Source organism: Ornithorhynchus anatinus, chromosome 14, assembly GCF_004115215.2.
Source record: "Ornithorhynchus anatinus isolate Pmale09 chromosome 14, mOrnAna1.pri.v4, whole genome shotgun sequence".
Classification (NCBI taxonomy): domain Eukaryota; kingdom Metazoa; phylum Chordata; class Mammalia; order Monotremata; family Ornithorhynchidae; genus Ornithorhynchus; species Ornithorhynchus anatinus.
Window position 1 is genome coordinate 52,707,106 of NC_041741.1, and position 13,894 is coordinate 52,720,999.

At 66.6% G+C, this 13,894-nt stretch overlaps 1 protein-coding gene across 1 annotated transcript; it reads left to right on the plus strand.

Moving 5' to 3' along the window:
* The first annotated feature begins 396 nt into the window (after window positions 1-396).
* On the plus strand, window positions 397-13,229 carry MAPK8IP2 (mitogen-activated protein kinase 8 interacting protein 2). The gene is made up of 15 exons (XM_029078693.2): window positions 397-631; window positions 3,489-3,594; window positions 6,430-6,702; window positions 7,043-7,160; window positions 7,262-7,434; window positions 7,477-8,502; window positions 8,581-8,929; window positions 9,065-9,391; window positions 9,802-9,877; window positions 10,126-10,298; window positions 10,558-10,667; window positions 10,815-10,928; window positions 11,080-11,150; window positions 11,546-11,644; window positions 11,880-13,229. Exons 1-15 carry the CDS (start codon window positions 567-569, stop codon window positions 11,950-11,952), a joined length of 3,153 nt encoding a protein of 1,050 aa, XP_028934526.1. The 5' UTR covers window positions 397-566; the 3' UTR covers window positions 11,953-13,229.
* The last annotated feature ends 665 nt before the right edge of the window (window positions 13,230-13,894 follow it).

Sequence of the window (13,894 nt, forward strand, 5' to 3'; positions counted from 1 at the left end):
CCCTCCCTGCCCGGATTCCTTCCTCCTCCTCTCCACGAGATCCCTCCCTGCCCGGATTCCTTCCTCCCTCTCTCCACGAGATCCCTCCCTGCCCGGATTCCTTCCTCCCTCTCTCCACGAGATCCCTCTCCGCCTAGATCCCTACACGACATCCCTCCTTGCCCAGATTCCTTCCTCCTTCTCTCCACGAGATCCCTCCCCGCCCGGATTCTTTCCTCCCTCTCTCCCCGAGATCCCTCCCTGCCCGGATCCCTCCACGAGATCCCTCCCCGCCCAGATCGCGTCCTCGTCGCCACATCCCGTCCACCAACCAGCTTCTCCCGCCCGGATCCCATCCCTCCCCCCGTCCCCGGGCCTCCCCCCCTCCCCTGTCCTCCTCCCCCCCCCCCCCCCCGCCTCCCGCGGCGCCGCCGCCGCCTGTGCTGCCGCGGTGTCGGTGTGTCGCGGGGCTCTGTCGGCCTGTCGCCGAGTCCGTCGGCGGTCGGTCGGAGCGAGCCGGTTGCCGAGTGACCGCGAGCGGGTCTCCCCCCTCCCCCCGCAGTTCGGCGGCCTCTCCGCGGGAGAAGATGGCGGATCGGGCGGAGATGTTTTCTCTGTCCACCTTCCACTCCCTGTCCCCGCCGGGATGCAGGTAGGACCCCAGGCCCTCGCCCGTCGCCCGTCGCCCGTCTGCCCCCTGGCCCCAGGCTCCCGCCCTCCCCCGACCCCTCCGGCCCCCCTCCCCCCCCCCCCGCACCCTCCCCAGCCCCGGCCTCCCTTTCCTGTCGGAGGGAGCCCCTGCTCCGCTCCCCCGACCCCTCTGAGGCCGCCGGACCCTCTGCACCCCTCGGGCTCCCCTCGGGCCTCTGCAGCCCGCGCCCGCCCCGCGCTGCCCTCCTCGTCCCGGGCCCAACCCCTGGGCCTCTGGGCCTTCCGCCCCGCCCGCCCCGCCGACCCGGGCCTCCGACCCGGGCCTCCGATCCGGGCCTCCCGTGTGTCCCCGCTGTCCCCCGCCCCCCGTGCCCTTGGCCCGCGCCCTGGCCTGCCCCCGCCGCCCCCCGCTCCTGGCCCTGGACAGCTGGCGGCCGCGGACTCCGCCGGCCCCATCTTGCAGGCCCCGGGCCCCGGACCCCCGATCCATCTCCGGTCCTGCCCTTGCCCCGGGCCCTGCCCCGGGCGCGGCCCCCCGGTGTGTCGGGCGCAGAGGCTGGGGCGGGCTGGCCGCGGGCCCAGGCCGGGCGGGCTGCGGGCCCGGGCCGGGCGGGCCCCGCCCCGATCCTGCGCCGCGGGGCCTCGGCATTGCGGGGGGCGGGGGGTGGGGAGGCGCGGAGCTGCGCCGCGCGGGGAGGGGGCCGCCCGCGGGGACTCAGCCCGGCTCTGCTGCTTCCCCGCAGCCGCCACATTTAGCTCGGTTCTCCAGGGGGCCGACTGACCGCGGACTGACTGACCGCGGGCTGGGCTGATAGGGGTTGCCCGGCGGGTGGGAGCATCTCCCCATTCACCCGGCATCTCCGTACCTCGGCCCGGCCCGGCCCGGCCCGACGACCCCTGGGGCCTGGGGCTCGGGGACAACATTGAAAGTGTGCGGGGTGGAGGCAGTGGTGGCGGGCGGCGAGGGCAGGAAGGACAGGTTGGGGCGGGGGGGGGGGGAGGGAGGGGCAAGAGAGACCGTTCAGGGAGGGGAACAGGGGAAGGGGGACCGGCCAGGTGGAGAGGACTGGATCAAGGAAGGGCGGTGGAGGGGGGTGTAAATGACGGCCTAGGGAGCGGGATGCGGACACAAAGAGTCCAGAGGAAGAGGGGAGGGGTCATGTCAGGAGACAGAGAGCTGAGGGTTGAGCCAGCCGGGGGATGGGGGGCGGGCGGGAGGGAGGCCGAAACGAGGAGGAAGGGAAGAATCAAGTCCCCGGACACAAAGGGGTCGGCTCAGGGTCTTAGTCCCGGGGTCTGAGATTCCCAAAGACACAGTCCCGGGGGCAGAGACTCACAGAGACACAGTCACAGGATCAGAGACTTACAGAGACCTAGTCCCGGGGTCAGAGACACACGGAGACACAGTCCCGGGAACAGAGACTCACAGAAGCACAGTACTGGGATTAGAAACCCACAGAGTCGAAGTGCCGGGGTCAGAGACACACAATCCCAGGGTCCGAGACACGGAGAGACACAGAGAGAGTCCCAGGGTCAGATACTCACGAAGGCAAAGTTCCGGGGCCGGAGACTCAAAGAGGCACAGTGTCCACGGTCAGAGACTTTCAGAGACAGCGTTCCAGAGTCAGAGACTCACAGAGGCACAGTCCCGGGGTCAGAAACTCACAGAGACACAGTCCCGGGGTCAGAGACGCACGGAGGCACCGTCCCGCGGTCCGAGACTCACAGAGACATAGTCTCGTGGTTAGAGACTCACAGAGGCACAGTCATGGGGTCAGAGACACTGTCTTGGTGTCAGGGACTCACAGAGGCACAGTGTCAGGGTCAGAGATAGAGAGAGACACAGTCCCAGAGTCAGAACCTCACAGACACAAAGTCCCAGGGGTAGAGACGCACAGAAACACAGTCCCAGAGTGTCACAGACACACAGAGACATAATCCCGGGGTCAGAGCCACACAGAGCCACAGTGCCGGGGTCAGAGACTCACAGGAACTCCGTCCCGGGGTCAGAGACACACAGAGAGACAATCCTGGGGTCAAAGAGTCAAAGAGACACACAGTCCTGGGGTCAGAGACACACCGAGACACTGTGCTGGAGTCAAACGCACAGTCACGGGGTCAGAGACACTCAGAGATACAGTCCTGGGGTCAGAGATACATACAGACACAGAGCCAAGGTCAGAAACAAACAGGGGCTCGGTCCCGGGGTCAGAGACACCGCCTTAGAATCAGAGACACCCTCCCAGGATCTGAGACACACAGAGACATAATCCCGGGTCAGAGATTCACAGAGACACAGTCCCAGGGTCAGAGACTCGCAGAATCATCTTCCCAGGGTCAAAGACTCACAGATACAGTCCCAAGGTCAAAGACTCACAGAAACGCAGTCCCGGGGTCAAAGACTCACAGAGACACAGACCCAGGGTCAGAGACACAGCGAGGCGCAGTCCCGAGGTCAGAGACACACAGAGGCACAGTCCCGGGGTGAGAGACTCACAGAGACACAGTACTGGGGTGAGAGACTCACAGAGACACAGTCCCAAGGACAGAGCCAGAGTCTCGGGGGCAGAGACACATAGAAACACAGTCACTGATGAAAAATAAAATAAGCAGAAAATATCAGAGTTCCCCCCTCCTCCCCCCACCAGTCTTTTACTTCCCCTGCACCCACTGCAGCTCCCCAGTCACTGGGACCAGCTCCCAGCCCCTAGCTCCCCACTCCACTCCCTGGCTCCAGTCTCCAGTCTCCAGACCGGTCCATACAGAGCGGAGGACGTGAAGCCCTGGCTGGAGGAAAGTCTGGAGGCGGCTGGAGAAGTGAGTGAGGGCCGGCCCTGATGCCCCGTCCTTTTGCCTAGGCCGCCCCAGGACATCAGCCTGGAGGAGTTTGATGATGAGGATCTGTCCGAGATCACCGACGACTGCGGCATTGGCCTAAACTACGACTCTGACCACTACGAGAAGGTGTGTAGGGGGAGGCCAGGGGGCAGCGGGTGGTCCCAAGGGAAGGCCTCCAGTCCATTTGGCCCCCAGTTTGTTGACTGAGAAGGAGCACAGCGACGGTGTCTGGTGAAGGAGTGTGGCCTGGCGGAAAGAGCTCTGGCCTGAGAGTTCAGAGGACCTGGGTTCTAATCTCAGTTTGGCCACTTGCCTGCTGTGTGACCGTGGGCAAGTCACCGAACATCTCCGTGCCTCAATTTCCTCATCTGTAAAATGGGGATTTAAATAGCTACTCTCCCTCCTACCTAGACTAGGAGCCCCACGTGGGACAGGGACAGAGTCCAAACTGGCTATCACATGTCCGCTCTAGTTCTTAGTACAGTGGTTGGCTCAGTGTAAGTGTATAATAAATATGCTAATAAATCATTATTATTACTGCCTGAGCAAACTCCGAGGATCGAGGCCCCAGGGTTTGCTTGGGCAATAACAGCAACAACAATAATATAGTAATAATCGTCCTATTTGTTATGCACTTACTAGGTGCCAAACTGTTCAAAACGCTGGAGCAGACGCAAGATAACTGGGGTAGGGAGAGCAACTCTGGGTCACACTCTTGGGTCCCTAGGTTGAAAACTCCGGGAAAATTTAGGGTTACGGTTCATCTGTGGACTCCGAGCCCCTCTCCCCACACACAAGTCTGTGTCGGGTCTGGGAGCTCTTTGGGGCTTTTCTGAGTTCAGGACAGTTGGCTGAGCTCATCTGTAGGGGGCCATACTACTCCATGAGTAGGGGGCCATACTCCTGGCTCTCCACGGTGCAGGGACCTGAAATGGCCTCAGGTCAATTAATCAGTAGAACTGATCGAACATCTCCTTGGTGCAGAGTACTGTTCCGGGCATTTGGGAGAGTACAAAGGAGCCTGACCTCAAGAAGTTTACAGTCTAATGGGGGAGATGGGCAGTTAGGAAGGAACAGATTAAAAATGGATAATTCAAAAAATAGGGTAATATGGACAGAGAAACGGATAGATGCATAGTAGTGTGCGAATTAAAATGCTAAGGGAAGTTGTATATTCATACGTGCTGAAGTGGCTGTTGGGTTTCTACAAACTGGGGAGGTTGGCATTAATCCCCCTCTAAGACTGTAAGCTCGTTTTGGGCAGGGATACATGTCTACCGACCCTCTGGTATTGTACTCTTCCAAGAGCTTAGTACAGAGCTCTTCACAGAGTAAGCTCTCGATAAATAGGGTTGATCGATCGATCGATCGATCGATTGATAGAAGGGTTCCTGGAGGAGGAGGAGGGCTGTCAGAAGACCTTTGAAGCTGGACTGCGGTGTTGCACGTTTGAAGGTGGAGAGAGTGCCAGGCAAGAGTAGGAGCAATGGGCCAGAAGCGGGATAAGTGAGAGCAAGGAACTGTGAGAAGGTTCACTGGGAAGAAGCGAAGAATGTGAGGTGGGAGTGCGGGGAGAAGATTGCTGAGATGTAAAAAGGAGAGAACGGATGGAGAACCTTCAAGCCCACAGGCAAGAGTTTTTGCTTAATGCAGAGGTCATTTGGAAATCATAGGATTTTTGAGGAGTGGAGAGATGTGTGCTGAATGACGTTTTAGGAAGATGTTCTGGCAGCAGGTTGCAATACCGAAGGAGGAGGTGGCAGAGCCGTGAGATCAACGCGCTAGTCTAATCGTGAGGTGATGGGAGCTTAGAGCCTGTAAAAGAGGGTTCAGATCTGCCCTGCCCGCAGGCATGAGCCCGCAGGAGAGTCTTGGGGAGAGGGTCCATCCCAGACCCGAGCCTGGGGAGTGCCCCAGGACCAGGCAGCTGAAGGAAATGACGGTGGCACCGGCAACATCGGACACGAAGGGGTCTGGCACTAAATCCGCGTTGAATAGGGAACTGGTGGGCTGAAACTATACAAATAACCGCCCTGCCGCTGACAACGGTGACTTCCGCAAATACCAAGGACAGGACAGATACGAAGGCTCACTGATTTGTTTTGGCCAAATTTTGGAGCTGCACAATATCTCCTCCCCCTCATCCCACCCCGGCCCTGGGTGCCGGGCCTGAACCTGGGGATCCAAAACCCTTGAGGTTCGGCCTCCTCCTTTGCTCTGTCTCTCACTCTTTCTGACCCACCAGCTCTGTCTCTCACTGTCTCTGATCACCAGCTCTGACCGTTTCCTCTCTCCTGTAGTCTCTTTCTCACCAGGTGTTTGCCTCCGTCTCTTGCTGACTCCGACTCTAGCTCTGCCTGTCTCTCACTGTCTCTGACTCTTCAGCTCTGTCTCTCACCGATACTGATTCACCAGCTCATTCTGTCTGTTGCTGCCATCTTCCTCTGGCTGTTGGCCTATGTCTCTGTCTCTTACCTTCTGGTCTGACTCCATCATCGATTCTGGCAGATCCCAAGAGACTCGGTGCCCTGAATTAGGAGCCTTGAATCTGTGCAGGAGGACAGGCACCGGCCTACCCTCAGGGAGATCCCCGGTTCCGTTCGAAGGGGGACCTGACCGACACAGTCCTGCCGACACTCAACAAGTCACTTAACTTCTCTGTGCCTCAGTCACCTCATCTGGACAATGGGGATTGAAAAGTGTGAGCCCCACATGGGACAGCCTGATTACCCTGTATCTTCCCCAGCGCTTAGAACAGCGTTTGGCATATAGTAAGCACTTAACACTTACCATGATGATGATGATGATGATGATTATGACTCAGATCTATCTCACTATCTTATCTCTGCCTCCATCAGTCTCTCTCTGTCTCTGTGTCTCATTCAGCCCGCCTCTCACTGCCTCTGTCTCACCAGCTCTGTCGGTCTCTGTCTCTTGCTGTCTCCGTCTCTCCCTCACCAGGACAGCCTGAGTTTGGGGCGCTCGGAGCAGTTGCACCCCATCTGCACATTCCAGGATGATTTCCAGGAATTCGAGATGATCGATGAAAACGAGGAAGAAGAGGAAGAGGAGGAGGAGGAGGAGGAGGAAGAGGAAGAGCAGCAGAGGGGGGAGGAGGGAAAAGGGGACGATGGGGAAGGCACTGGCCGGGGGGCCCCAATCCCATCTCCTTCCCCCGAGGACACGCACACACACAGGCCGACCACCCTGTCCCTCTCTGCCCCGGGCACCCAGGTGAGTCACACTCCCCCTGATCCTCCCCTGGTCACCCCTCTCTCCCGGCCTGCCTTCCCTCCCCCCATCCCCCACAGACCTGCCCCCCGACTCTCCTCCCAGCCCACCCCCAGCCCAGCTGCGGCTCAACCTCCCCCTTCCTCGGCCCCCAGGTCCCGTCCCCCCCCCCCGCCCCCGCCCCCGATCCCTCGTCCGGCTCCGATCTACTCCCCACCCCCACATCGTCCAGCTCTGGTCCGGGCTCCCCCCGGCCCCCAGCCCAGCTCCGGTCTACCCTTCTCCCCGCGCCCGGCCCACCGGCCCCGGCTCCGCTCTACCTTCCCCTCCTCTCCGACCCCAGGACTCTCTGAACAACAACAACAACAACAAGAAGCCCAGCCGGAGAAGCCCCCCGCACTCCCCGCGGGCCACGTGGCAGGAGACGGTCCTGCGCTCCCCTCCGGCCGCCCCTCACGACGGTGAGAGCCGGGGCCGGGGGGGGGGGGGGGGGGCGCCGGGGGGGTCGCGGGCCCCGGGGGGAGGCGCTGACCCCGCTGACCCCGCTCTCCCCCGCCCGCAGCCCGCCGGTCCCCACCGCCGCACTCGTGCGTGCAGGACGGTCCCCGCGGCCCCGGCGGCCCTCGGGGCCCCGCCGCCTTCGACTGCCAAGGCAACAGGGCCGGGGCGCAGCCCGCGGGACCCGACCCCAACCGCAACCTGCAGGCCGCCGCCGCCGCCGCCGCCCAGGCCCAGGCCCAGGCCCAGGCCCAGGCCCAGGGCCAGGCCCAGGCCCAGGCTCAGGCCCAGGCCCAGGGCCACGTAGAGGGCGAGGGCGAGGGCGAGGGCGAGGAGGAGGAGCCGCCCTGCTGGGCCCGGCCGGGGCCCCGCTCGCTGCCCGAGCCCGACAGCACCTCGTCCCCGTCCTCCGATCCCGGGATCGAGGCGGACCTGACCTCCCGGTCCGGGGGCCGGGGCCGGGGCCGGGGCCGCGGCCGGCGGGGCAGCGAGGACCTGTCGTCTCCCGGCTCGGGCTCGGGCTCCGAGTCGGAGGAGGACGAGGGCGAGCTGGCGGCGGCGCTGGGCGGGGGCCGGCTGCGCGGCCACATGATCTCGTCCATCTCGGAGACCGAGCTGGATCTGAGCAGCGACGGCGGCGGCGGCGGCGGCAGCAGCAGCAGCAGCATCGGCGGCGGCGGCGGCGGCGGCGGGGGCAGCAGCAGCGGCGGCGGCCGCTCCTCGCATCTGACCAACTCCATCGAAGAGGCGTCGTCTCCGGGCTCCGACCCCGACGACCCCCCGCTCCTTCCGCGGGCCCCGGCCCTCGCCCCCGCGCCCCGCCCCGAGCCCCCCCAAGGCCAGCCCGCCCCGCGCCCCTTCTTCCTGCCGGTGGGGCCGGGGGGGCCGGGGGGGCCGGCGGGGCCGGCGGGGGCGGCGGGGCCGGCGGGCGACAGCGAGTACGAGTCGGGCTCGGAGTCGGAGCCGGACCTCAGCGAGGACTCGGACTCGCCCTGGCTCCTCAGTAACGTGGTGAGCCGCATGATGTCCGAGGGCTCCTACCCCATCCGCTGCCCCGCGCAGTGCCTGTCCCCGGCCGGCGGCTCCGCGGCCCGCTCGCCCGCCGACACCATCTCCCCGGCCTCGGAGCTGGGCGCGGCCACCGACCTGCTGGCCGACGAGGAGGCCCGGGCCGAGCGGGAGGACGACGAGGACGACGACGAGGACGACGAGGACGGCGACGAGGAGCGGCCGGCGCCCAAGCCCCGCCGGGACCGGCAGAAGAAGAAGAGGGAGGAGGACGAGGAAGAGGAGGAGGAGGAGGAGGAGGAGGAGGAGGAGCAGGAGGAGGAGGAGGAGCGGGAGCGGGAGCGGGAGCGGGAGGTGGAGGAGCAGCAGCCGCGGCGGCGGCGGCGGCGGAGGCGGCGGGGGGCGGCTCCCGGCCCGGCCACCATCGAGCTGGTGGACATGGAGACGCTGCGCTGCTCCCTGCAGGCGGGGGAGGCCGAGGTGCCCCCTCCCCGCGGGCCCCCGGGCCCCGCCGCCCCCGCCGCCCCGCGGCCCGGGCCCTTCCTCTTCCTCAGCAACCCCACGCGCGACACCATCACGCCCGTGTGGGCCCCCGCGGGCCCGGCACGGCCCCAGGACAGTGGCCGCGCCAAGCCCTGCTGCGTGGCCGCCGACTCGGAGGACGAGGAAGAGGAGCAGGAGGAGCAGGAGGAGGAGGAGGGCCGCGAGCGGGGGGAGGAGGAGGGCCGAGAGGAAGAGGAGGAGGAGGAGGAGGAGGAGGAGGAGGGGGAGAGGGGAGACGAGGGCGGCGACGACGACGACGACGACGACGACGAAGAAGAGGAGGAAAGGCAGGGGGGCAGGTGGGGGCCGCAGGTAGGGCCGGGGCGGGCAGGGGCGGCCCCCGCCCTCGACGCGTCCCTCGTGTACGACGCCGTCAAGTACACGCTGGTGGTGGACGAGAACACGCAGCTGGAGCTGGTGAGCCTGAAGCGCTGCTGCTCCACCCTCAGCGACAGCAGCGGCGATTGCGGCGGCGGCGACAGCGACAACGACAGCGACGACAGCGACTTGCTTCTGGGCCGCCGAGCCCAGGACTCGGGCCCCTCCTCCCCCAGGGCAGGGGACTCGTCCCCGGACGCCCCCGACCTGCACTTTTCCAAGAAATTCCTCAACGTGTTTGTCAACAGCACTTCTCGCTCCTCCAGTGAGTGCCCTCCGGGACCCCAGCCCGAGTGCGGACTCCTCCTCTCCCTAGACCCAGACCCTCCTCTCCCCCGCCCGCCCCCTCCGCCCAGACCGGTCCACTCCTCCGGCCAGACCCTCTCCCCGCCCTAACAGGGCCCTGACCCCCCCCCCCCACCCCCCGACCCCAAACTTCGCCTCCCGGGCCCCCAGGCCCAGACCCCCTTCCCTCCCTCCTTCCGCCCCCCCCCCCGCCCCCCCCCCGCGCAACTCCCCAACTCCCCAGAGCCCAGTCATCAGGCTCCTCGGGCTCCCAGGCCCGGACCCCCCGCCCACTCCCCAGAGCCTAGACATCGCCCCCCAGGTCCCCGGGCCCAGACCACCCCCCCCCCCACTCCTCAGAGCTACCCCCCGGACTCTCCTCCCCCTCAGGCACGGAGTCCTTTGGCCTCTTCTCCTGCATGATCAGCGGGGAGGAGAGGGAGCAGACGCACCGCGCCGTCTTCAGGTAACAATTACCACGCCCCCTCCCCCCTCCCCACCCTCCGATCAGGCCCCTGTCACCCCTCGAGGATCAGCAGCGGGCAAGGCGGGTGGGGGGGGGGGGTCCAGCCAGCTGGACGGAGCCGGGGGGCTGGACCCGCCTGGGCCTTTCCCCAGACTGCTGAAAACCGGGCGGAGTAGCCCGCGAGCCGGGCCCGGCCGGCTCCCCCGCTCCGGGCCCCGGGGCATCGGCGTGCCCCTGCCCCTCCCTAGGTTCATCCCCCGGCACGCCGACGAGCTGGAACTGGACGTGGACGACCCGGTGCTGGTGGAGGCCGAGGAAGCCGATTTCTGGTTTCGGGGGTACAACATGCGCACCGGGGAGCAGGGCATATTCCCAGCCTTCTACGCCCACGAGGTGTTCGGCCCTGCCAAAGACTTGCTGGGTATGTCTCCCCTCCCCCCCCCCCCCCAACTCCCTCCCCGCCCCCGGCCCGTTCCCCGCCCTGCTCGCTGCCCAGTCCTCAGCCCCTGCCCTCGCCCCGCCCCGCCGACGGCTTCTGCCCGCCCCCACCCCCACCCCCATCAGGGCCCCCTCCCGGGCCCCCGCCCCAGGGCCACCGTCCCCACCCCTGTCCCCCGCCCCAGCCTCCTCCCACCCGGCCTCGTTCGCTCACTCCTCTGTGCCCGACCGTGCCGGGGCAGGGGTGAAGCGCGGCCCGTGCTGGGTGGAGCGTTTCAACGTCCAGTTCCTGGGCTCCGTGGAAGTTCCACACCACCAGGGGAACGGCATCCTGTGTGCCGCCATGCAGAAGGTGAGGGGCCGCGGGCTCCGGGCAGGCTGGGAGGGGGCCGGGGAGGGTCTGAGGACCCCGCCCCCCCCCCGGCCCCTCTCCCGAAGCCCGCCCATCCCTGTCCCTCTGCTTGGTTCCCTGGCTCTGACCCCCTCCTGGTCGGCACAGATCGCCACCGCTCGGAAGCTGACCGTCCACCTGCGTCCCCCCGCGTCCTGTGACCTGGAGATCTCCCTGCAGGGGGTCAAGCTGAGCCTCAGCGCCCTGGGGCCAGATGAGGAGGTGGCGGCGGGTCGGCCGGGTGGCGGAGGGGAAGGGGAGTGTGGGCGGGGGGCGCCGGCTGAGCTCTCGGGGGTGGGGGGTTCGGCCGGGCAGGACAGCCAGGAGGGAGTGGGCGAGGCGGGGCCAAGCTCTGCTCCGCCTCTCTTCGCAGGCGGAACGCTGCAGCCATTTCTTCCAGATGAAGAACATTTCCTTCTGTGGCTGCCACCCCCGGAACAGCTGGTGAGACCCCCCCCCCCGCCCCACCAGCCCCCTCCTCCGCCGTGCCTCCTCCCCTCCCCGCCCCACTAGTCCCCTCCCCCCCCGCCAGCCCCCATCCCTCCCCCCGCCCCACCAGCCCCCTCCGCCGCCGTGCCTCCTCCCCTCCCCGCCCCACTAGTCCCCTCCCCCCCGCCAGCCCCCATCCCTCCCCCCGCCCCACCAGCCCCCTCCGCCGCCGTGCCTCCTCCCCTCCCCGCCCCACTAGTCCCCTCCCCTGCCCGCCCCCATCCCTCCCCCCGCCCCGCCAGCCCCCTCCTCCGCCGTGCCTCCTCCCCTCCCCTCCCCGGCCCACTAGTCCCCTCCCCTGCCCTCCCTCCCCTGCCCTCACCCTGCCGCCCTCCCTCTCCCCCTCCCAGCTACTTCGGCTTCATCACCAAACACCCCGTGCTGAGCCGCTTCGCCTGCCACGTCTTCGTCTCGCAGGAGTCCATGCGGCCGGTGGCCCAGAGCGTCGGGTGAGCCAGGACGTGCACCGTCCATTCATTCATTCATTCATTCATTCGTTTTTATTGAGCATTTACTGTGTGCAAAACACGGTACTAAGCGCTTGGGAGAGAACGCTGTAACAATAAGCGGGCGTATCCCCCCCCCCCGCCCCCCACCTCTGCCCCAACCGTCCGTCCGCGTCTGGAGCGTGGAGCGGCCTCTGGGTGGTGACCCCAAGGTGAACCCGCTGCTCTCCGCTTCCAGCCGCGCCTTTCTGGAGTATTACCAGGAACACCTGGAGTTCGCCTGCCCCACAGAGGACATTTACCTGGAGTAGGGCCCCCCGCCGGCCCGCGCACCCGCCCACCGGCCCGCCACCCTCCACGAGCGGAGAGACGCACCGCCCGTCTGTCCGTCCATCCGTCCGCCCGCCCTCCCGAGCCTCACTCCCAAGTCGGCTTTGCCCCGCCCGGCCGCCCGCTCCCGGCCTGCGCCAGCCCTGGGGCCGTGGGTCCGTTTCCGTGAGGCCACAGTCGCCCCCTCCGAGACCAAAGCTGAACCCTGGCTGGGGGTGGGGTCGGGGGAAGGGGTCGGACGGGCGCCGGCGGCCCTCGCGGCGGAGGGGGAGGGCCCCGCGGGTCCCGACGGACACGGTCCCGTCTGTCCTCCCCCGGCCCCGTCTGTCCAGTCAGCTTCAGGCGTCTTCCCGGGTCCCCGAGACTCCTTGTCATCCCCTCGCCTGGAGCCCCTGGGGTCGGAGCTCCCGCTGACCACCCCCAGAGCCTCGTTCCGGCCCGCGCTCTCCGGGTCGAGCCCCAGACGGGGTGGACGGCGGCCGCCGCCTCCTCCTCCTCCTCCCCACGGGGTCCTCTGCCTGGCTCCCCGCCTCCCTCCCCTCCTCCAGATCACCCTCCCTCTCCCTCTGCCCTGGCAGCCCCGGGGGGCAGGTGGGGGCCCTAGGCAGAGCTGGGCCCGGCAGCTTCTGAAGAGTGTTGGGATCGGGGAGAAGGGGCAAGATGTGCATCTGACCCAATCTGGCTGGCCCAGGGCCCTTGGCCCCCTCCCCACCCACCAACCTCCCTGACCCCTTCGCCCCTCAGACAAGTTCATTTCTAAAGGAGTTTTAATTTTTATAGAGAAATCGAACAGATTGTGTGTGCCGCACCTACCGCCCCCCCCCCACCCCCCGGGCTCTGCCCGAGATGGAGGGGGGCCGGTTGGGGGGACGAGGAGGGCAGGCCCGCCGGAGGGATGCGGGGGCGGAGCTGGTTGGCCGGGGCTCCTTCCCGCTGCCCCTCACCCCCGCCAGGGCTGCCTTTTTGGGGCCGGGGCCAGGCCCCTCCCTTGGGGGAGAGACCCTCCCCTCCGCCTCCGCCTCCGCCTCCGCCCCCGCTGTGCCTGGCCACGCCTTTCGCTTGCCGGCCGCTCTCCATGCTAGTGTAGTGCCCATGCGGGTCCGTGTATGCCGCGTGCGGGTCCGTGTGTCCGTGTAGTCGTGACCACCCCCCCCTCCCCTCTCCCCCGCCCCCCATTCCGCCGGGACCCCCTGTGGCCGGGTGCTGCCTCCCGGGCCCACGGGGACCAACAATAAAATATATGCTTGGTGTGAGCTGACCTCCTTGGCCTCTGTGCCCCTCAAACCCTCTGTGGAGTCCCCCTCATCCTCCCGGATCTTCTTCACCCTCCGGAGCCCGGGTCTTTATCTCCTTTTTATTTATCCTCCCTGGAGCCCCTCGACCGCGTCTCAGGCCCCTTATCCTAAGCCCGCTGCCCTCTCCTGGTGGAGCCCTGAGGGGGCCGGCTCCTCCCCCGCCCCCCCCTCCCCCCATCCCGACTTCCCCATCGGTAGGGCCAAAGCCCCTTGGGCCAGCACAGTGGCTGTGGGGAGGTCAAGCCCCCTCCTCTTCCCAGAGCTTCAGCTGTACTAGGACGGAGATGCCGGTCTCCCAGCATGCGGGGAAGCCTCTCCTCACCCCCCACAGACCCTATGGTCAACACTCGCCTTCTCCCGCTTCTCCTCCCGGGCCCCAACCCTCCACCGTCAATGCCCCATCCCGGATGGGGCTGCTAGGATGGCGACTGTTGGACCTGGAGAATTCTGAATGCCCCTTTGCCGACGCTCTGACTCCCATCACACGATTTGCAGCACAAGGGCACCCCTGCCCCCCGCTTCTGGAGAGGTCCTTTGTGGAAGTTTGCGGAAGTTAGAGTTCCTGAGAGCATCAGTGGGAGCCTGACGTTCGGGCCCCTCCCCCAGCTCCAGAGCTGCTGCTGCTGCT

Coding starts and splice junctions, on each gene's coding strand:
- MAPK8IP2 (XM_029078693.2), top strand. CDS start 567: ATGGCGGATCGGGCGGAGATGTTTTCTCTGTCCACCTTCCACTCCCTG. Junction 9,878..10,125: donor ACGCACCGCGCCGTCTTCAG/GTAACAATTACC, acceptor GCCCCTCCCTAG/GTTCATCCCCCGGCACGCCG. Junction 10,668..10,814: donor TGTGTGCCGCCATGCAGAAG/GTGAGGGGCCGC, acceptor TGGTCGGCACAG/ATCGCCACCGCTCGGAAGCT.